This window comes from Tamandua tetradactyla, chromosome 7, assembly GCF_023851605.1.
Source record: "Tamandua tetradactyla isolate mTamTet1 chromosome 7, mTamTet1.pri, whole genome shotgun sequence".
Lineage (NCBI taxonomy): Eukaryota > Metazoa > Chordata > Mammalia > Pilosa > Myrmecophagidae > Tamandua > Tamandua tetradactyla.
In genome coordinates this window covers 74992773-75015795 of record NC_135333.1, presented here as the reverse complement: position 1 = coordinate 75015795, position 23023 = coordinate 74992773, and the positions used below count along the sequence as shown (strand labels likewise).

Here is a 23023-nt window from a genome sequence, read left to right as displayed (position 1 = left end):
GAGTCGAGGATGTAATTCTTGTCCACAGCAATTTGCAATGTATTAAGGCTGAAGAAATAAGACAGGTTACAATTCATATGTAATGATAATTCACAGTTACTAGGTATTTTTTGAGTTCTCTGTTGGCAAGGCCACATCTAGATATCCTGATCAGGGAAGATATTTTTTTGAATGCAGCATAATAGAGTTGCAGCTGACAGAACATCACCCACCGTAAGGGAAGATTGTGTTGTGAAACTTTTGTTCCATTGTTTCAGTGGTGAGTAAGCATCCAGAAGGTTTTGATGTAAAATGTATTTGTTGGTCATGATTAAAAAAAAAAAATTGCACTTTAGAAGAGATGTGACTTGTACTTGCCTAAAAGTTTGGAAGGAAATATAAAAATGGATTGGAGGGGTGCAAGGGTAGTTCAATGGTAGAGTTCTCACCTGACGTGGGTGACCCGAGTTCCATTCCCAGCCCATGTACTTTCCACCCCCCCCCCCCCCAAAAATTCAGCAAATGGTCCTGCAATAATAGGATAGTCACATGGAAAAAGAAAAAAAAGGGATTGGAAGGGCCGAATTGGTAAAGGTCCAAAAATCAGAAAGCACAAGTATTTTAGGAAAAGAGTAAGAAGATCAATTGTGTGTATGGTGGTAGGGGGAAATCAGGCTGAAGAGTGGATTGGGATTCGATCTTGAAGGGTCTTGAATGTCTGGCTAAGGGCTTTGGATTTTATTCTGTGTATTTGGGAGCAAAAAATGACATCAAAGCTTTCTTTTAGGTGCTTAACCTGGCATCAGAGTGGGAATGAGATAGAAATAAAGGACGAATGGGTCAGAGCTGTTACTGAATTTTTCTAAACGTGGTACAAAGGTTCTGGACTAGGGTGGGAGCAGGCTAGTGGGAAGGCAGGGCAGATGGAAGAGGGAGGTTTTGGCTTTGAATTTATTTTTATTTTTATTTTTTTTAAGTTTATTTATTTTTTTCACATGGGCAGGCACTGGGAATCAAACCCGGGTCCTCTGGCATGGCAGGCAAGCATTCTTGCCTGCTGAGCCACTGTGGCCCACCCTTAAGTTTATTTTTAAAAAGTCAGTAAGTCAAGTGAAAATGTTCAGAAGGGGCTGAACATCTTACTTTGGAGTTTAGGACATCAGAGCTAAAAATTCAAACTGGGAAATCTTTGGTTTTCAGGTGAAAAGGAGCAAATGAGATCTCCTTCATTAATCTCCTTCCATGTTGGTGGAAGTAGAGCCCTTCTAAATAAATCCTTCCTTCCCAGGAAAGCCCAGGATGCCCTTTGCTAGGCTGTGGTCTTTATATCTTTAAGTCCCCGGGGACCAGTCAGGGTTGGCTCTGAATCTGGTCTATCCTATTTAGAAAGCTTGTTAATTTTATTCAGCCAAGCGGTGGATTCTGGCCATAATCCCTTTGATTGGCTATTCTGGTTGCATTTTCTAGAACAATCTTTGTTTGTTTGAGGGCATTTATTAAGAATCCGGCTGTGTGTGTTTGTGTTGTTTTTGTTTCCGGGCATAGTTATATATTGCAAGTTTGAAAGATCAGTATAACGGGGTGTCACCTTACAATTTTTGAGAACTTTTCCTTAAACACCACCTCTGTATTTTACCAGCTGAATTAATTTAGATAATGTTACCCTGAGGAAAATAAGATCTGGACATTCTGAATCACAAGAAAATAAATTACAATTTGTATTATTTTAGTGTTCAGTGATTTTTGTACTAGTAGCTTTGAACAGTTTTTAATTCATGTATTGTGTATATAACTGTGTTAATCACAAAATTAGGTTAAATAGAACTTCTCATTCCCTGACTGTACCAGGTGATAGAGTTGTTTAATGTAGGATGAGATTGTGGGGAGCTGACATTCATAGGATAAATTTTATGAAACATGAACTTCCTGAAGGGTCTCCGAAGAAATGCCTATCTGTCTACTTCCCTCTCAGTCTGTGCTCCTGCAGCCATGGGGTGGATGAGATAAGAGCTTAAAATTAATGCTTCAGATCATTTGACATGTTTTTTTTCAGTGCTGCTCATTGACTTCAGAGATAGAGAGTTGGCTGTGTAGGACACTGATGGAATGCTGCTATGTTGAGAAAAATAAGCCATGCTCTCTACCTCCCAGAACTGGCTGACCAGGACCAACCTGTCTCCGTTGGAAAATTATAGTTACTTATTTTTCTTTGCTTCCTTTAGGGGTACAAAATTATGTTGTCTTTGTGTGTGTTTTGAAACTAGTTTTAAAACTAGTTTCAAATCTCCTTGTATACCACCTGCTGTACCTGGAAGAATTGTAACCAAACTTGAGTCTGTTTTTAGGTGCCGAGAGAACAAAGTTGCCTGAATCAGTCAGTCACTTCAAACTAAAGGATGAAAGAAATGCCCTCTAGTGCAATCAAACACTCTATTGTTAAATATACGCTGTTAATATTTTCAGTTCTTAATATTAAGGCTGCTCCTTTGTGCAGTAGTAAGGTAGTAGATTTTATTTTCACTATGAAAAAAACTGTTCTTTACAGGTTCAGATATACTCCACTTAAATTCTTCACTTTTTTTTCTAAAATAAATAAAGGGATTGTATATCTATATCACAAAAAGACTAAACTACACGAGAACCATATAAAAACTATGAAACTATAAAGCTATGGTTTTTAACTATATAAAACCATATAAAAAATGAAACTGTATAAACTGATATGTATTAAGAACTGTATAAAAATACTTTAATTTTTTAAAATTAGATTTACATTTGATTTTTAAGAAATATGTCTTCCTCATAAGGTAGGGCTTTCTGTTAATGTTGTTTCAGTATACAGTCATGGAATCTATTCTCAATTCGGGAGGAGTTTTTAGTTCTCCCTTTCCACTTTGGGCAGCTCTCTGAACCTGTTTGAACTGAAGTCTAAGTGGGAAGCCCTCTGTGTCACCCTCTGGTAAACTATAAGAACAGAATCAGCATTTATCATGGTTTGACTAAAAGGATAAGGATCCGTGTGTAGAAGTTTGAACTTAAAAAATTTTTAAACGTCCCTTATGCTGTAGTCAGGTGCTGCATTTATTATATAAATATTCTTTTGTTTTAAGAAATTGAATTTTCTTATAAGAAATTAGTGGATTTATAGCTGAGTGGAAGGGTCAGAAGGTTGTTAGGAAGAGAAAAGAGTGACTGATTGAAATTGTTGTAGTAAGGTTGTTAAATGTATTTTATTCTATTTGGCAAATTTTCCTGCCCCCACAATTAAATGATGGTTCATATTGGCTTTTACAGAAATTAGTATTTATGATTGAAATTGTAAGGAAGGTACTCTTAAGGCAAGTAGCTTTTCTTGACTTCTTGACTAAATTAGAAGAGAATGATATGTAACTTATGAATGCCTTCAGAGCTGTACTAAATGATTTTTCTGTCCAAAGAAAGTATATGTTTTTATTTATAAACATTAATTCTTTTGGTTGGATTTATGGAAGACTGACAAACGGAAATGTGGAGTTTCACTTAGCAGCTTGACTGCTTGTCCTACCCATCCAAATTCTCTGGAGGCCAAGCGTGTCTCTCTCCCATGCACATTTCTCTACAAACCAGAGGGGTCTGTATGTGTGTCTTCTCTCCTCTTAAACACAAAAACGTTCCGCATAAGGGGGAAGAGCTGTAAAACCATTCTTAGATTTAGGTCGGTGTTAGGGAAGCATGTGTGGGCTGCTCCTGCTTTCTATTTTCATCATTCTGAAATGATAATCACCATAAAATCTGAGGCGAGTAGATGCTTGGCAACATTGAACAGTGAGTCAAATCCTCGAATAACTTTAATTTAAAACTTTTTCAAAATGCTTATCAGTTTTTCCATACTGCTTTTCACAGTAAACAAGCTGATGTCATATCTTATAATGGAAATCTATCTATTGGGATAGCAGAGAATTATGACAAGGGCAGATAAGATTACTCTATTCTGTACATCTTTCAATCATTTGTAATACAAAGTTTTCCCATATGAATTGTACTTTTCTTCATTTGAAGATCTAGTTTGTAAGAGGACCTAGCAAAGGAAGAGGGACCTTTTAGACATATTTCAAAATTGAGTTCCTGGTGAAGCCACAGATAGTTTTTGAAGGGTTCAGGGAAATCAGGCAGTGTCTCATCTGTTGTTAATTAATGAAATGAAACTGGGGTCACTAGAGTACAACAGTGAATGAAAGGTCAGTGAACGGAAAAAGCTGTCAGTGAAGGAGGATGTCAGCAGAGTGGAACATTATCATAGATAAAGATCAGAGAAAATGTACTCTCTGGCTGAGGTGGTGTTTTCTGGAAGTGAGTAGGAGTCATAGGTTGGGACATTTCAGGCCAGATCGAGCATTGAATGAATGCTCTAATTCCAGTGAAATCTGTTAGATATTTTAAGGCTATTCTGGATTTGTAATATGTATCTGTCAAACAGATTTCTCAGAGGTTTCTTTTTGTATTATAATATTATAATTTTGTTTTGCTTTTTTGTTTGTGGGTGGAACAGATGTTCCTTTTTCTTGTTTATTTCTGTAATCTTAGAATATTCTAATGTCATACTGTCACTTTTGAGGGCCACTGCAATTAAGTAACATAGGATGGCTGCAGTAATTAGTGATAGAGGGAACTCTGGAAGCCCAGGCTGACTGACTTACAGTTTATGATCATTGCAGAATTGTATCCCCTTTGAAGGTTGCTCTGTAGAGTATGACATACAAGTCATCAAGACATAGCTTCAGCCTCACTACCAACCTGCGAATTAAGATCATGAATAAACCAGTGATCTTATTTACATTTCAGTTAGTTCATCTGTCAACTTTGTTACTGGTTTCATGCAAAGTGCATTTAAAGAGTCTCTTCTGTCTCTAGTCATGTCAGACCTCCCTTTCTTCTCTGTCATTAGGCTTTTGAACTGTTTTGCTTTCGCTTGAAACAAGTCTCTTCCATCAGTTTGGGGAAAGAGTAGTAATAGGCATTTTTAGGCTGGTATTGAGATTTGCCAGGGTACCGCTGGGGAAGCCAGGACTCCATCCAAGGGGGAAGTTAACTCAGTAGCATTAACAGAAGTGGTGGACCATAGCAATCAAGAGCACAGCTTCTACTAAGCCTTCTTATAATTATTCCCAAGTCACTCCAGAGAACCTCTTTTCTTAGAGATGTGGCCTCTCTCTCTAAACCAACTCTGCAAATAAACTCGCTACCCTCCCCTGCTATGTGGTACATGACTCCAAGGCATGTAAATCTCCCTGGCAAAGTGGGACATGACTCCCAGGATGAGCTGGGACCCAGCGTCATGGGATTGAGAGGGCCTTCTTGACTGAAATGGGGAAGAGAAAGGAAACAAAAAAAAGTTTCTGTGACTGAGAGATTTCAGATAAAGTTGAGGTCATTCTGGAGAGTATTCTTATGCATTATACAGATAATTTTTTAGCTTTTGGTGTATTAGAATAGTTAGAAGGAAATACCTGAAACTGTTGAACTGTAATCCAGTAGCCCTGATTTTTTTTTAGCCTTGATTCTTGATGATGATCATAAAACTATATAGTTTTTATCATGTGACCATGCGATTATGAAAACCTTGTGACTGACACTCCTTTTATCCAGTGTATGAACAGATGAGTAAGAAAATAAAGACAATCAATCAATCAATCAATAAATAAATAAATAATGAGGGGGATTAGGGGTATGGGTTGTTTTGATTGTTCTTTTTCGTCTTTTTTTTTCCTTGGAGTAATGGAAATGTTCTAAAATTGATTGTGGTGATGAAGGCACAACTGTGTGATGATACTATGAGCCATTAGTTATATACTTCAGATGGATTATTTGGTGTGTGAATATATCAATAAAATAGATAGAACATTTCCATTACTCCAAGAAAAAAAAGAGCATGGCTTCCAGAGCCAGTCTGCTTGGATTCACATCCTACCACGGCCAGTTTTTACACTTTGAGACTCCAAGTCTTCATGTCTTTACCTGTACAATGGGAATAACAGTAGCTCCTATTGCATAGGGTAGTTGTGAAGGCGGAGAAAATACTTATAAAGTGCTTGGAGCAATGCTTTACACATGGAGAGTGTTCAGCACATTCTAGTTGTGATTATCAGCTTAAAATGGAATTCAAGTGGAATTCCCGTAGATTGTCTGGTTTTTCGTTCTGAGAATGTTTACTGGAGTATAATTTTGTTGGATTTAAATGAGATACCAGCCCATGAACTATTTTGGAACCAGAATAGAAAATATATGAAAATAATGCTTTAGAGAAATACCAGAGTCACAGAAGTAGAAGTTAAAATTTTAACTCACTCAATTGAATTATAAATAAAATAGTGCCTGTCAGTTATGTTGGGTAGATATAAGATAGGCAAGAATGATGAGACTCTTAACATTTATTGTTACAAGAACTACTTTGGGGAAACTTCACTTTAAATCACTGTGTTATACAGTTAGACTAAAAAAAGAACAAAACACTAATTAGAACAAAACTATAAATCCTGAACAGTGGAACTCACTCATATATATATTTATAAACATTGGTCAGCTCATTTTTCAAATTGTGGATTATGCTTGTAGTTTTACAAATTCTAATTGACTTCATTTCAGTAATTGCAATGGCCCTGGTATAGATTTCCCTAAGCATGAGTTACACTAGCTAATAACAGATTTTAGGGGAAAAAATAAAGAGGGGGGAGTCTATGGTTAAATAATTTTTGGAAATTTATATGAGTTAAATAAAATTAAACCAGTTATTTTGGTGATACTTTCTGGAACTTTTACTGTGCTAATGTGTACTGTGACTCTGCAAGAAGATGTGATATGTAGGATTTTCTCTTACTTTTTTGGACCAGCATCTTAACTATCAATTTCTTGCAGGACATCACAGCTCTGGATTACATTTTTGGGAAATATTACCTTAGAAATATTACTTTTTCACTTTGTGTGTCTAGTGAGTCCTAAGGAGTTGTAGCTAAGCAGTTAGCTGGAGATCAGTGGTTGAGGAAGACCTCACAGGTGAGGCTTGGTCCTGAATATATGATCACTGTAATGACATAAAAATCACTGATACCTGCTGTACGCTTACTGTGTACCAGGCACAGATTGCTTTAGACCTTAACTAATTTAGCCTACTCGACAGTTCAGTGAGTAGAAACCATCAGTATCCCTATTTTATAGATGAGGGAAGTCAGAGGGCTTAAGTGACTTCCCAAGGTCAAACAACTAGAAATGGTGGACCCAGGATATGTGCTCAGATGCAAGAGCCTGTATTCTCAATTTCCTTGCTGTACAGTCAGGGACGTGAGTGTGTGTGTATGTTTACACACCTGTGCGCTGTGGTATGGCCCATTCACGCATGGGGCAAGTGGGGGGGTGGTTTTCTTGGATGAGAGAACAGCATGAAAGTTTGAAATAATAATGAATTTTATTGGAGGTCATATTTGGAAATGGTAAGAAGTGAGACCTGAAACTGTCCTGGTAGAGATAGAGATCCTGAAGGACCTCATCTATCACACAAAGGAATTTGAAAGTTCTCTAAGGAAACTACCAACTCTATCTGTCAGATTACATTGAGAACTTTAATAAACATGTGATGCATATGAGCAAAAATGCTGTAGGCACATAAGTCAGGTTGGAGATGAGGAATGTATGCTTTTGCATTTTGCAGGTGGCACTGATTTCCCGCCATCCTGACTTGCTGTGTGGTAGGACCTGTTCTGAGTAGAGACAGTACACATTGGAGTATGGCTAAATTATGCTCGAGTTGACCATAAAGTGGGATCTGTAATGGATGGCTTTCTCTTTTTGCAGTGCCCTGCCCTTCCATAGTTTTCAAGGGCATATTTTCTATGCTTCTGGAAGTGGAGGAGAAGGTTAATAGAATGTAACTCAAAGGATGGAACAAATACTTTATGAAATTTTAGGGTCTTGTTTAGCACTTGAATAAAGAGGTAAAATTAGGGCTGTACTGTCTATAATAATTAACATGTTAATTGTGAATTTAATAATATTTAAAATACACATGTATGCCCTGTAATCCAGATCTCTTCAGTTCCTGAGCTTGGACCTCGTAGTGAGGGTTTGTATTACAAGGGATTTATTTGAAAATTTATATGAAGCTATATGGTTCCTCAGTTTGAATTTGGAAAGAAAGAGTTTAGATAGCATGGAACATTTGTATAGGAAAACCCATTGGAGACCTTATTCATTTTTCTTTTCTCAAAGGAGGAGAAAGGGCCTTCTGTGGCTAGATAGGTTTCTCTTCATTAAGTGGGGATAAGATTGTCACTTATTGAAGGTGGTAGAGCAGATCATTATAAGGACAAGACTAGAAAAATTGAATTTTTAAAACTCTGAGTTCAGAAACCTTGCCACAAGGCCTTCATGTGCCCTAAGCAGTTACCCTAAGCAGAACAGATGATCCCCAGGACTCAATGGTAATCTTGGGAACCTGGAGTAACTGCCAAGAGGAATCTCAAAGACTTGGTATGGAGAATATTTGTAAGGGTAGGGTGAGTAAGTATGTTGTGATATCTTTAAATTAAAAACCTGTATAGTAGGACGATTTCAAGGTAATTCTAGAATTTTTAACTTGGGTCAGTTTTGTTCTGAAATCACATGTGGCCCCAGTTCAAATGTTTTATATCCCCATTTTGCTTCTGTGAGTAGCTCTTGAAAAAGTTTGCATGGGGGATGGGAGACGGGGAGCAGCAAACACATGGTGTAGGCTGTATGAAGATGAAGAATGCGTTTGAGAAGGAGAAGAGCGTCAGAGCTGCAGAGCCCTGTTGTAACCCTGAAGTCAAGGCTCTGTGCTGGATCTCACAGTTAGCAGCTACAGAGAGGAATATGAATGCAGTGATATCCACTTGTATCTGCAGTGTGTGATTTTTCTTTTTTGAACAGTTTTAGTTGAGTGGTTCATGGAAGGCAGATTTTATATCTTTGTGCATGGCATAATTTTGTAGTGTTTGATGACTCCACTGTTTATTCTTAGGTGGGTTTGCTGAGTTCTCCCGTTGTTTCCCTGGCCTCTGTGAAGGAAAATCCACTCTAGTCCCTACCTGCATTTCTCAGCCCTGCCTACCTGTTGCCAACATTGGGCCAACCCGAATTCTTCCCAATCTTTATCTTGGTTGCCAGCGAGATGTCCTCAACAAGGTGGGTGCTTTGAAAATATCCTTCATTGCAGGGTTTATTGTTAACAGCTGGAGAAACAGCAATTGCCCATTAACAATCATTTCAAACAAGTCCCAATCCCAGAAAGAAAGTATGTCTGTCTCAGTATGACTCCCCTGTTAACAGTTGCATCATCTTTTGGAGTGTTTTGTTTGATGTTATTGACTCTTCACAGGAAATCTAAACTATTGTCATGTTTGTGTGTTCCTCACAGGTTCAAGAGAGCTGGGATAGGACAGGATTTTTCAGAAGTTTAGCCTTATTTTCTTAGGGTATTAATTATTCTGTTGTAGTAGTTGGACACACTCAGGAAATGTATATAACTTTTCTAGGTTAATACTTTTAAAATTATTTCATTTTTAGAAATGTATTGATTTGCTGTGTGTTCTAGTTTGCTAGCTGCCGGAATGCAACACACCAGAGACGGATTGGCTTTTAATAAAAGGGGATTTATTTTGTTGGTTCTTCAGAGGAAAGGCAGCTAACTTTCCACTGAGGTTCTTTCTTACGTGGAAGGCACAAGATGGTCTCTGCTGGTCTTCTCTCCAGGCCCCTGGGTTCCAACAACTTTCCCCGGGGTAACTTCCTTCTGCATCTCCAAAGGCCTGGGCTGAGCTGCGAGTGCTGAGATGAGGAATGCCGAGCTGCTTAGCTGTGCTATGTTGCGATCTCTCATTTAAGCACCAGCCAATTAAGTCAAATGTCACTCATTGCAGCAGACACGCCTCCTAGCTGACTGCAGATGTAATTAGCAACAGATGAGATTCACGTACCATTGGTTTATGTCTGCAGCAACAAGACTAGGTATGCTCACCTGGCCAAGTTGACAACTGAATCTAACTAACACATGTCCACCCCTTGTCAACTTGGCAACTTCAAGCATCACCTTAAACAGGTGCAAAAAATTATCTTCTTGCTGTGGACCTGTGAATCTCAAAACAAGTTGTCTGATGCCAAGATACAAAGGAGAATATTAGATTTTCATTTCTATAGGGAGAAATTGGAAGAACACAGATGTAAAACCTGCAGGGCAAACACCATTGGATTTTGAAGTCTGAAAGTCATTCATCCTTCGGCTTTAGAAAGTGGCAGTCCCACCCTTTCCGAGGGCCTATGCAGTGGCCGGTCTCTTTCCAAATCAACCTCGGGAAACATCGAGGAGACCACCTCTGGGCTCCACTCTCTCCAGGCATCAGGGGCACCCCTGGGCTCTCTGCCATTTCTGGGGCACACGCTCAACCCCTCCATGTGGTGGCAGCCAGGCTCTCCCAGTCCCCCAAGGAATGTGCTCTACCTTCTCCAAGGCCTGAGGCTACACAGCTCTTCCACTGCAACAAGATGAGGGGCTCATCCTCACCCTTCAGGGTAAACTCACCCTCTCCATGTATATGGGTGGGTCCACTCTCCTGGCCGAGGTTTCTTGGCTTCAGACCCGAGCTTCCATAGTCCTCACTCTGGAAACTCCAATCTCTCCCTTTTGTGTCCTTCTTTGTCAAGATTGGCAGTGGTTCCATTTACACCAACAGTCTCTTCAAACACTCCAGGACTTCTTCATCAATCTCTTCACAGTTCCTCGACCACGTGATCAGTTACAGAAATGAGGACTGTAATGCTGTTTTGTTCATGTTATACTATTTAAGTTGTAAGATATCAAGTTTAAGAATGAATGTTGCCCAAGGATTTGCACCCTATTCTGGAGAGATTTAATGTTTCCAGTTATATGCAGGACAGTTGAGTATTGTCAGGTAAAAGAAAAAAAAGTGTGCTTATTTGTTTTCATTTGGAAATTAAGTATGGTCTAAGGTGATATATATATAGGTGCCAAGTTGACAAGGGGTGGACTGTCATGGTTAGGGACAGGTGTCAACTTGGCCAAGTTGTGGTACCTGTTTATCTGATTGGGCAAGCGCTGGCCTGTCTGTTGCAATGAGGACATTTCATAGGATTAGGTCATGATCACGTCAGCTGTATCCACAGCTGATTCCATTTGTAATCAGCCAAAGGGGAGTGTCTTCTGCAATTAGTGATACTAAATCTAATCATGGGAAGCCTTTTAAGGAGGACTCAGAGGAGACAGGTTCCATTCCTGCTTCGTTTGGCTGGGGAGCCTCTCCTGTGGAGTTTGTCCAGACCTTCCATTGGAATTGTCGGCTTCACAGCCTGCCCTGCGGATTTTGGACTCTGCGTTCCCACGGTCACGTGAGACACTTTTATAAATATTATATTTGAAGAACACAAAGGACATCAAGTAATAGAACAATTGGCCAGTTTGGCAATTGGAATCGGAAGGAACTATAGTTTTGCTTAAAGAAGGCTCTCTTTGCCTGTGTCCTGTGATCTGAATTGACTAAGAAGATAGTAATATGGAGCATTGCAGGGTTGGAAAAAAAGTGTTTCTGTGTCTCAAACATCAAGAGAATTAATTAAAAGGATTTACTGTATGTCTTATGACTCTTTACGGGACTGTGGAAGATAGCAGATAATTATGTAGCTGGACTACCAAAATGTAAGGAGTTGAGGTCAGGCTAAGAAGAACCTCTTCAGAATTGCCAGAGCATCTCTTCTATGCCAGGCACTTTGTTAGATGTTGGGACCACAAGGGAAGATGGTATCCCTGTTCTCAAGGCACTCATAGTCTGGAGGGAAATGGATAAACAGGAAAGTCACTATTCAAGTCAAATACATCATAATGCAGAATCCTTTATCAGTCCCGCCAAAAGATCAAGGAGAGGTTTCCATGCTCACTGGTCCTGTTGAGAAACAACTGGCTCAGCAAATGTCAGAAGCTTCTGGAAAGACATCGTGCACAGCTTATTTCAGAACTTCTTCCAAGAAGATGGGAAGGTGAGCTTAAAATGAAAGGTTTAAATTAAAAAGCTTCTTCAAAATAAAAAAGATGGAAACTAGGTGGGAGGAAGAAGCAAAACTAGCAGATCCTTGAGGAGGCAATTGTGAAATGATTGACCAGTTTGCCCATGAGCATCATGGGAGTGGAGCTGCAAAGGAAAACCGCGCATTGCACAAGAATGCTTCTCTGATTTTTTTCATCCACAACACAAGTCTTTTTCCTCCTTACACTCTGTGGCATGCTATTAGGGGGCTCAGATAGGCTTTGGATTGTGGAAGTTCCTCTGTCATGCTGACTGGAAGGGTGTTGAGGAGAGGCTATAAAGAGATGGTAAGGATAAGAGCTGAAATTATGAATTGCCTCCCTAGTCTGCAGTGAGCTGGAGCAGTTCAGTTGAGAAAGAAGAGGGATGAGCATGATTCTTGTATGAAAGGACATGGGTCATACTGAAGAAGTGCTCCCTAATGAAACAGGATAGCAACACATTGGATTGAGGCTATTGTATATAATGGGACAAGCACAACAATTTTAGAACTAAAAGTAGTCTGACTCCACAGCTTATGGGCTCTTGGCCAGTAGTGCCTTAAAAACAGTGCTCTACTTGCCTGAAAAAGTGAGTATTCTCTAAAAACATTTAATTTATATCTCCACTAAATGCAAAAACATTTCAATTTAAGCCCTTACTTCAGCCTGTTGGTGATTTACATGTGCTACTTTCCTGTAGGAAGGACAGTACCTTAACATTTTGTGGAGTAACTTCTTTCCTGGCAGAATTAACCTGACTGTAAAATACGTTTCCAGATTGGCTTTCTTTAAACATATAGAAGCAAAGTTTTCCAGGAGGCAAAATACAAAACAAAACAAAACAAAACAAAAACTGTATAATTGAGTAGCAGTGAGGCATTCTTTTTTTTTCTTTTTTTCTGCTTTTGTTCTCAAAACTCCTGCCTCTACAGAACTGTCTTGGACACTATATTGTTAATGTATCTATGCTCTTATTGTGAAATCTGCCTATTTAAGATTTGATAACTTGTGCTTGTACTGAGCCTTTCTGATGAGGTTACAGTGCCTTTGAGCATGTGATTGTTATTCTCTTTTAGAAATAAGAAAACTGTATCATGGAAAGCAAAATTAATTTCCTAAAATCACATGCATCCCTGGCACAAAGCTGGATCGGGAGAAAAAAATTTCCTAGTTAAGGCTCTTGTTCAGACTACTCTTATAAAATGTAAGCAGACAGTCAGCAGGTGATCCACAAATAATTGTTTATGCTGTGTTATAATGTGATATTTAATTCTCATAATAGAATTAGGAGATAGGTTGATCCTGAGATATGAAGTTACTTTGTAGCTAGGAAGTCATTGATTTTAGAATTGGTAGTGGCAAAGCTCATACTCAAGCTCAAGCTACTCTGACTTTAAGTTCTGTGTTTATATAATACTAGAAATAACCCATCTTCTCTATTGCAGGCTGTTATGAGGGAATGACAAGTCTTAACAATTTCTTGAATTATAACTGAGATTTTGTTTTCCTGTTTTTTCCATGGCATATGCTATACCAGCACTATCTGACAGAAATATAATGCAAGCCAAATACAACATTTAAAATTTCCCACTCACCTTATTTAAAAAGAAACAAATAAAGCTAATTTTAATATTTTATTATCTATGCATAATATATGTAAAATATCATTTCAGTATGCAGAAAATATAAAAGATTATCAATGTATTTTACATTCTCTTTCTGATACTAAACCTTTAAAACCTAGCATGTATTTTATGCTTCCTGCACATCTCAGTTTGGACATGCCACATTACATGTGCTCATTAGCCACATGTAGCTAGTAGCTACCATACTGGATGGTGTGGATTAATTTTTACTTTTAAAGACACAGTTCTTCTGTAATAGACCATAATAATTCAATAGAGGCAAAGGGAATACTTTTATTTTCCTGTTTTCTCCCAATTCTACTTTGGTTTCTCACAGTCTGTTCTTTCATTCTCTAGTTTTTATACTGGACTTGGAACAGGAGCAGTCTGTTGTACTAAAAGTAGTTTGCTAATGCCCACTCCACATCTGAACTCAGTGGGATTTGAGCAAGAATCTCTAGTTACTATGTGAAAGACAAAAGTTCTTGATTGTTTTTCTCCCTTATCACCTAAAATTTCAAATAGGAACTTTTCTTTTGTTTCATCCCTAAGTACATGAAATATATGTTACTAAGCCAGAACAGCATCTGTGGTGAACTGTTCCAGCCTCTTCACTAAAGCAGTTCTGCTGCCCTCTCCTTCCCCATTTTAAACAATCTGTTGTCAACATTCTTTGTGTAGTTTCTTTTATTAGCCTTTTAACATGTAAAATTGGTTTTCCTCTGCTACCCTATTGTTCTGCCTGTCACTGACTATTGCTGCTTTCTCTCTTGTTTTCTGATGAGAGTTAGGTAGTAGTCTAAATACGGCATAGTCAAATCCTATTTTCAGGTTTTCCAAAAGAAATATATGGTCTGGAAGACAAAAGGTGATCAGTATTTTCAGCAGAAGTATTTATTTGATGTCTATTATATGAAGAACACCACACAGTTTGCATGTTGGTTAGATAAGATCTGCTCATTGAAGAATAATTTACAAGATAAGGTGACTCACAGTATAGCTTTCAGTACTGAGGTGCCCTGGCCTAATGGTTGATACCTAGCTCTGGAGGTGGGCAGACCTGCCTTTGCCTCCCTGGTCTCCACTTTACCAGCTATGTCACTTCAGCCAAGTTTCTTAACCTTGGATTCTTCATGTGCCAACTGTAGTAATTCCTGCTGCCTAGTGATACTGTGACACTCAAATGATGACTTGTGTTATATACCAAGTACAGTTCCTGACTTACAGGGAGACACATTACCGCCATCATAGGATGGCATATGCAAAAGGCTAGGTGAGTGGGAGATACTGTGGGATTGGTTGTTTTAGGGAGTCTTTAGGAAGCTTTAGTAAGATGGAGAAAGTAGGACTTGAGGTCAATTTTTAAGGCAAAAGGATTGCAACATTATCATCAAATTGACTCTGGAAAGAAAAGTTAGTTCCATTATCTAGAATTGCAGTATCCACCATGATTTAATAGGATTTTTTTGTCTTCTCAGTCTAGCTGAACATGAGGAATTTGACCAAATAGAGCTGTTGTATTAAGGCCATTATATTAATTTGTCCTCCACACATTACTCCTCAGTCTGCATCAACAGATCATAGAACCCATTTTTAGAAATTAGTCCAAATAAAGGGGAAAGTTTACTTCATAACTAAGGAGTGAAGGGAATGAAAGAGAAAGAAAAGCTTTTAAAGGAATGGAAATTAACTAATAAAATGAAGCTTTATTTATTGACTCATATTATCTTTGTTACTTATAAAAACCAGAACCTTATTTTTTCTTCATTAGAGAAGTTGGGGGTTTACAGAATAATTATGCATAGGAATTGTTTAAATTCCTAGGTGGTCATCTCTTTTGCTTTGCAGATGAATGCTTGTTTACATTTGGCCTGCTACATTCAGTGTAATTTCCCTACTTGAGACTGATTAGGAGAAAGGACAATTTAAATGAGCAAAAAATACATACTACAGACTATTTTTTTTCAGACTATTTTTAACAACTTTATTAAGATGTAATTCATGTACTCTATGATTTACAGGCTCTTTTAAAGATATAATAATGGAACTAACATTGATTGAAAATCTATACGATGTGCCAGGCACTTTACAAAATATACATTAGCCCTGTTTTATAGGAGAGGAAACTAAAGCTGAGGGAATTAGATTGCCCACCCAAGGTCATTTGGGTAATGAGAGGTAATGCTCTAGGCTCTGACCTCGCTTTTCTGAGGCTACTACCACACTGAAATTCTACATTAACTGCTGATGAAGTGTTTGAATAAGGTTTTTTAGATTTTGCTTTAATAAATTAATCACCCTTCTGATTATGGCCATTTGATAAAGTTCTTTAGCTTGTGAGTAAAACTCTTTAGCTTGTTATTTAAGACTCCCTGGGACTGAATTCCATCTTTACAGCTCCTACCTCTTGCTCTCTTCCTCTGCCCATCTGCTCTCAGTGTCTGGACAAACTCTATGTTTCAGTGCCCCTAGACACCCCAGGCTTTCCCACTTCCTTGTCATCACTCAGTCTGGACTTTTCTAGAATGCCCATGCCCTCACTTTAGTTTCGGGTGACAACTTCAGTTCCTTTTATAAATAGGCCTCACAGAATCCTTCTTTAGGTTTTACTTCTGTTTTCCAATCCTGTTGTGTTTATTTTGCTACCTTAACATTTTAGCAGATACCTCTTGTATCATCAGTATTTGTGCAAGTTCTTTATATCTGCTGGTAAACTCTTCTCCCTTCATTGGACTCTTGTTTTTATACCCCAGAGTACCCCTACTGAGTTTTTTTTTCTTTTATATTTTTATTGTAAAAACTTAACAAACATACAAACATTATTGACATACAAATATTCCATACATGGTGTACAATTATTGCCTCACAATATCATCACATAGTAAGTTGTGTATTCATCATCGTGATCATTTTTTTTAACATTTGCCTCACTCCAGCAAAAGAAAAAAGAAAAAAACTCATGTATACCATACTTCATACCCCCATACCCCACCCTCTCATTGATCAGTAGTATTTCAATCTACTCAGTTTATTTCAACCTTTATTCACCCTATTATTTATTTTTTATCCATATTTCTTACTCATCTGCCCATACCATAGATAAAAGGAGCATCGGACACAAGGTTTTCACAATCACACAGTCAAATTGTAAAAGCTGTATCATACAATCATCTTCAAGAATCAAGGCTACTAGAACACAGCTCTACAGTTTCAGGTACTTCCCTCCAGCCACTCCAATATCCCATAAACTAAAAAGGGGATATCTATATAATGCATCCTCCAGGGTAACCTCTCGACTCTATTTGAAATCTCTCAGCCACTGATGCTTTATTTTATCTTATTTCACTTCCCCCTTTCTGTTGAGAAGGTTTTCTCAATCCCTTGATGTTGGGTTCTGGCCCATGCCAGGATATCTGTCCCACATTGCTGGGGGGAGCCTACCAAGTATTTTGATGCATAGTAATCCCTAGATGATTATTTTCAAAATAGTCAGTTTTTTTAATAACCAGTGCAATTTGTATGCAGTTTCATATCTCTTAAAAATTGTTTAAGTAAACTAAACCGTCCTGAAACATTTCTTGTTTATTCAGAAAACACTTTAGTAAATTTAAGAAACTAAAATTGTTCAACCCAAGTAAAATAGGCTTTCACAAATTACAAAATGAATGGAATGTAAGTTAATGACATTTTATCTAACCGCGATTGTGTAAAGAACTTATATAAAGGTTCTTCATCAGAAGATGCTAATAAACTAGTTACTAGATCCTAATTTTAGTCATTATAAGAATGATTCATTATTTGATTCAGCAAATATTTACTGAGCCTATACTGTGTGCCAGGTTTTGTTCTAGGTGCCAGAGGTGTATCAGTAAACCAGACAAAAATCCCTCCTTCATGAGCTTACATTCTAGAGGAATAAAATTGACAATAAACATAATAAATAGATAAATTATATAATAATAGTAGACGGTGATAAGTGCCATGAAAAAAAAAAAAGGGTACGAAGGGAAGGAGTACCTGCGGGGAAGTGGGTTGTAATTAATGGGGTGATCAAGGTAGACCTCACTGAGATGAAGACATTTGAACAAATTCTTGAAGGAGGTCAAAGAGTGAGCCATTTGGATATCTAGGGAAAGAATAGTATGGGCAGGAGAAACAGTCAGTGCAAAGATGAGAGTGGATCTAGTATGATAAAGGAATAACAAGGAGACCAGTGTGGCTGGAGCAGGGTGTGCATGTGGTATTGTGGCAGGAGAGGAAGTCAAAGAGGAAATGGGAGCAGATCGTATGAGATTTTGAAGGCCTTCGGTTTTAATGAGAGAAGTGGGGAGTCACTCGAAGGTTCTAACCAGAGGAGTAACATGAACTGATTTCTGTTTTATGAGGATCACTTTGGGTTGAGAATAGACTGAACTCTATTTAGGAGGGAAGCAAAGAGGTCAGTTAAGAAGTTACATGAATCGTGGTGGTAACCACTGGTGGGAAGTGGTTGAATTCTGGCTATATTTTGAAGGTTTGGCTAATAGGAATTCTGATGGATTAGATGGTGGAGGCATGTAAAAAAAGAGAGGCATCAAGGTGAATGGAAGTGGAGTTATTAAGTGAGAAAGGGTAGAACAGGAGTTCAGTTTTTGACATGTTATGTTTGGATGCCTATTGTACATAAAAATAGGGATGTGAGTAGACAGATGGACGTATAAATTTAGGGGAGGTTTCAGAAGGAAGAGGTATGGATGTGGGAGTCATTAGCATATAGGTGGTATTTCCCATCATAAGACTGGGTAAGATACAAAGATGGTGAAGAGAAAATGATCAAAGGCCGAGCCCTGGGGCACTCCAACATCGAAAGGCTGAGGATATGAGACAGATCCAGCAAAGGATGATATTAGGGAAGGAGGGAACCCAGGAGAGTTTGTTATATCAGGAGTTTTATGAGCAGTGCTTTCCAGAAGAAAGGAGTGGAGTAATCAAGATGACCAAATGGTGCTGTTTGTCACCTAAGATCAGGACTAAGAATTGGCCAGTCGGATGTCATTGGTGATCTATAAGGAGTTTAGTAGAATGGTGAGGTGAAAGCCTGAATGAAATGGGCTCAGGAGATAATGGGAGGAGAAGAATTGGAGATAGAATTCTTTTTTTGCTGTAAAGAGGAGCAAAAAATGGGAAAAACTGGAGGGAGAAGTGCAGGGTAAAGAAATAAGATGAGAGAAATAATGGTTTATTTTCTGATCAGAGGAATGAGTGGGAAATTGGTATAAGAGAGGAGAAGAATGGCTAGAACTATGTCCTTGATTCAGAAGACATGGGATTTATTGAACAAGTAGAGGATTTGGCCCTAGGAGCACAGTCATCCATAGGAACAGGAGGGAAATTAGAGACACATAGGTCCTGTGCTGACAGAAGGGTAAATGTGGTGGTAGAAATTTATCAGAATTTGCCTCTGACTGTTTGTTTTCTCAGTGAAGGGAGAAACAAGATCATCTATCAGCTGACAGTGAGGCTGAGGGAGCATGTATAGAGAACTGTAAGATAAAAGGAAATGGGTGAAATAGTATATAGAAGAGAGGGAGAGTGGATGGGCTGGGGACAATTGGACGATTGTTGAAAAGCATGAATTGAAGGGAGGAGGACATTGTTGGGTATGTTTCTCTAGCTACATTCAGATGCATGGATGTAAAGGTGGAGTAAATGGAGCATTAGATTTAACTTGGATTGTAATCTTGTTACTTAAGTGTGAAGAGGTGACAGTGGGTGAAGAAATTGAGGGAGAAGACAAGAGAATGATTAGAAAATGATTGATCACAGAATTTAAGTTAGGCAAGAAGAGAAGACAGACATCATGGGAATGAGGGACAAAGTGGGGGTAGGAGCAACACCAGAAAGACTGAGGAATTTCAGGAGTAGTGGTGTTAGGGAGTGAGATGGAAAAAGAGGAGGAGTGGTTCCAAAGTGGGTTGTATGGAATTGAGATTATAGAGGTTATTGCTAATGAAAGAAACCAGGCTAGGGCCATGGGAGTGGTTGAGGTGATAAGTTCAAAGAACTAAGAGACCAAGGTGTTGGAAGGATATTTGAAGGCCAGAGAAAATTATTGTATCAGGAGAAATTATCAATAGATTTAGCATAGAGTTGAGCTAAATATTAAACGCAAAAGATGACTGCTGTCTTGAGAGCATTAAGATTACAATGTTTAATTATGGATCACAGCAAACATTTAGTTGTATATGTTTATGTAGCAAACTGAAACAAAGCTTAATGAATTATATAAATATCTTTATATTTAGTCAGAAGTTGACATCCATCTCTGATGAAATCAATCATTATTCTGTAGGTTCCATCCCATTTCCACTATCAATAAATAATTTCTGCATAATTGTGGTTCCATCCCATTTCCACTATCAATAAATAAATGCCCCTTCTCTACCAAAAGGGGGAAAAGTGTCAATGGCTCAGAGATTCCAAACAGAGTCCAGAGGTTATCCTGGAGGTTATTCTTATGCATTATATACATATCACCTTTTCAGTTAAGGTGTAATGGAGGGGCTGGAGGGAACTGCCTGAAAATGTAGAGCTGTGTTCTAGTAGCCATGTTTCTTGAAGAAGATTGTATAATGATAGAGCTTTTATTTCTTTTTCTGAATTGATGCAAATGTTCTAAGAAATGATCATGATGATGAATATACAACTATGTGATGATATTGTGTTATTGATTATATATCAAGAACGGAATGATCATATGCTAAGAATGTTTAGATTTGTGTGTTGTTATATTGAATTAAAAATAAATAAATGAAACAAAATATATTAAATGCCTTCTTGGTCACTTATGTATGTTCATCCAAAAAAAAAAATCTAGAAAAAAAATAACCAAGAAGGCAAGTTATAGAATAGTTATTTAAAGCTTCAGTAGAGATTTTTTTAATTGACTTCAGGGATTTTGACATCTCTACACCTGCTGCCTTTAGCAGGGGAGCATCTCCTTGGTTAGCAGTGGGCTGCCTGCTGCAGCACTTCTGCTTTCACCATGCAAACTGTGTGCTTCCCAAGCAAGAATCAGTCGTGTTCGTTCTCAGATCTGTTTAGGCCACTGTACTTGTTATTATAATTGGTACAGTAATTAAATATTACATACACTGATAAAATATGAATGAGGGAAGAGCGTTGTTTTTCAATGACTTAGGTTAAATGTTTGGAAAGATTCAGGAGATAAACTGCTTTACTTTTTTTTTTTTCCATCAAATTAGGTGATAGTGAAGCATATGTGAAATGTTTGAGGAGTAGTTGTAATCTGGAAGGAGGCTGTACTGATTTTGCTTCACAAATTCTCGTTTTTTTTTTAAAGAGATGGAAACTGTATTGGTAGATGATGCATTTGGTTGTGATTTGCTCAAGTATTCCAATAACCTAACCTGTAAAATAAAAAGTCACTGTTAGAAACCAGTGGATGAATGTACATTTGTTTGTTTCTTGTTTTTTTTTCTGGAAAAGAAGTAAAGCTATATATGCACAAATAATATGCTCTTATATGTAGATAATCCCAAGGAACCCACAAAAAACTACTAGAACTAGTAATAAGTTTAGCAAGTTTGCAAGACACACAGTTAATATATAGAAATCAGTTGTATCTCTACATTCTAGTAACAGACAATCTGAAAATGAAATTAAGAAAACAATTCCATTCACAATAGCAATAAAAAGAATAAAATGCTTAGTAATAATTTCAACAAAAGAGTGCAATTCATTGTACATTGAAAACTACAAAATGTTGCTAAGGGAAATTTAAAGAGATCTAAATAAGTAGAGAGACATTCTACATTCATGGATTAGAAGCCTCATTATTGTTCAATGGCATTTCTCATACTGATTCATCGCAATCCCTTTAAAAATACCAGCAGGATTTTTTTTTTAACTTTTTTTTTATTGTATAATATATATATAAAGCAATGAAATAAAAAGAGCAATAGTTTCAAAACACTCTTCAACAAATAGTTACAGCTACAGACCCAGAGTTTGTTATGGGCTACAATACCATCCTCTCAGATTTTTCCTTCTAGCTGCTCCAGAATATAGGAGGCTAGAAGGAATAAATATTTTTTTATCATCACAATCTATTTTCTTTTCTTTTTTTGTGAAAAAATACCATATATACCAAAAAGCAATAAATTTCAAAGCTAATTTCACAGCACCACAATTAGTTGTAGAACAGATTTCAGAGCTTGGTATGGATTACAATTCCACAATTTTAGGTTTTTACTTCTGGCTGCTCTAAATACTGTGTACATTTGTTTTTAAGTTAAAATATTTCAAGTTTGTATGTATCATATTCTTTTAGTGACCCAGTAACTACCAAACCATGGGATCACCATTAATAATGGTTCTTAACTTAGCAACCAAATTATATTTAAGTTTTGCAAAAAAGCAGTTTTTTTGCTTTTCACATTGGCCATGTTTTATTTATCAAATCCCAATTGAATCCAAAAGGAATTTCAGGTAGCAGCTAAATAATAGATTTAATAAATAGTAGCATCTTTAAGTAAAATATTTATAAATTAAGTCATGTTTACCACTGAAATTAATTATTTTCTCATTTCATTTTCTATTTAAAGTATTTTATTCTATAAATAATGGATAATGTGTCTCTCAAGTTCAGCATATTGTTTGATATTTTTTCCTCCCTCTTTTGCCAGTTATCTATAATAAGCAAATATCTAAATGCATCTTTTAAGGAACACTGTTTTATCAGTGAAGAATCTTTTTGCAACGCAAACGCTGAGCTTTGCAAGCTTGTATTTTTAATGTTTCTTAAACCAGGTCACAATTGCCTCTCTCAGGGTTCCTTCTTACCTGTTCAGGGCAGTGCTGCTGTGGTTTGGTGCACAGCTCCATGCACCGTGAGGACAGTGATGTATGTGTGTGGGCAGCCAGCCCTCAACCTACAATGTAGATACCAATGCAGACGTGGCAGAAAGACCAGCCCTCTAATGCCTACGGTGGCAATTAAGGCAACAATCAGGGGAAACATATATAACTTAGATTTTTCCTCAAAGAGCCATTTACAGGTCCAAGTTACCCCCAAAGTCTCCTCAAACTCCAGGGCAAGTGATGCTCCTTTACTTCTGGTTTTTTATAGTTAAAAAGGGCAAAAAAGAGTGAAATTAAAACTTTGTACTCTAATACTTCATTTAGTTTGAAAGGACAGGGTGGTACAACAGTGGCTCAGTGGCAAGAATTCTCGCCTGCTGAGCTGGAGACTTGGGTTTAATTCCCAGAGCCTGCCCATGCCAGAAAAAAAAGGCTAGGCTAGTTACTTTATTGCTCCATCTAATTTTTGTTTCCTTCAGAAAGAACTTAAGTA

At 37.6% G+C, this 23023-nt stretch overlaps 2 protein-coding genes across 14 annotated transcripts in view; one reads left to right on the top strand and one right to left on the bottom strand.

The window, feature by feature from the left end:
* The window catches only part of BORCS5 (BLOC-1 related complex subunit 5), a 222749-nt gene that overhangs the window by 6913 nt on the left and 192813 nt on the right, over window positions 1–23023 (bottom strand). The window contains exon 5 of one of the 5 annotated variants that reach the window (XM_077170107.1): window positions 4708–4752. The exons of 2 other annotated variants lie outside the window; for them this stretch is intronic. In XM_077170107.1, coding sequence (XP_077026222.1) covers window positions 4723–4752 — 30 coding nt within the window. In that variant the 3' untranslated portion in view covers window positions 4708–4722. Of the gene's footprint in view, window positions 1–4707; window positions 4753–20065; window positions 21078–23023 lie in introns of those variants that run through there. 2 more of the 5 variants (XM_077170103.1, XR_013179549.1) reach the window with 2 other exon arrangements.
* DUSP16 (dual specificity phosphatase 16) overlaps window positions 1–23023 on the top strand; it is a 102590-nt gene that overhangs the window by 66597 nt on the left and 12970 nt on the right. For all 9 annotated transcript variants that reach the window (XM_077170092.1, XM_077170091.1, XM_077170100.1 and 6 more), the window contains one exon: window positions 8990–9153. In XM_077170092.1, coding sequence (XP_077026207.1) covers window positions 8990–9153 — 164 coding nt within the window. The remainder of the gene's footprint in view (window positions 1–8989; window positions 9154–23023) is intronic.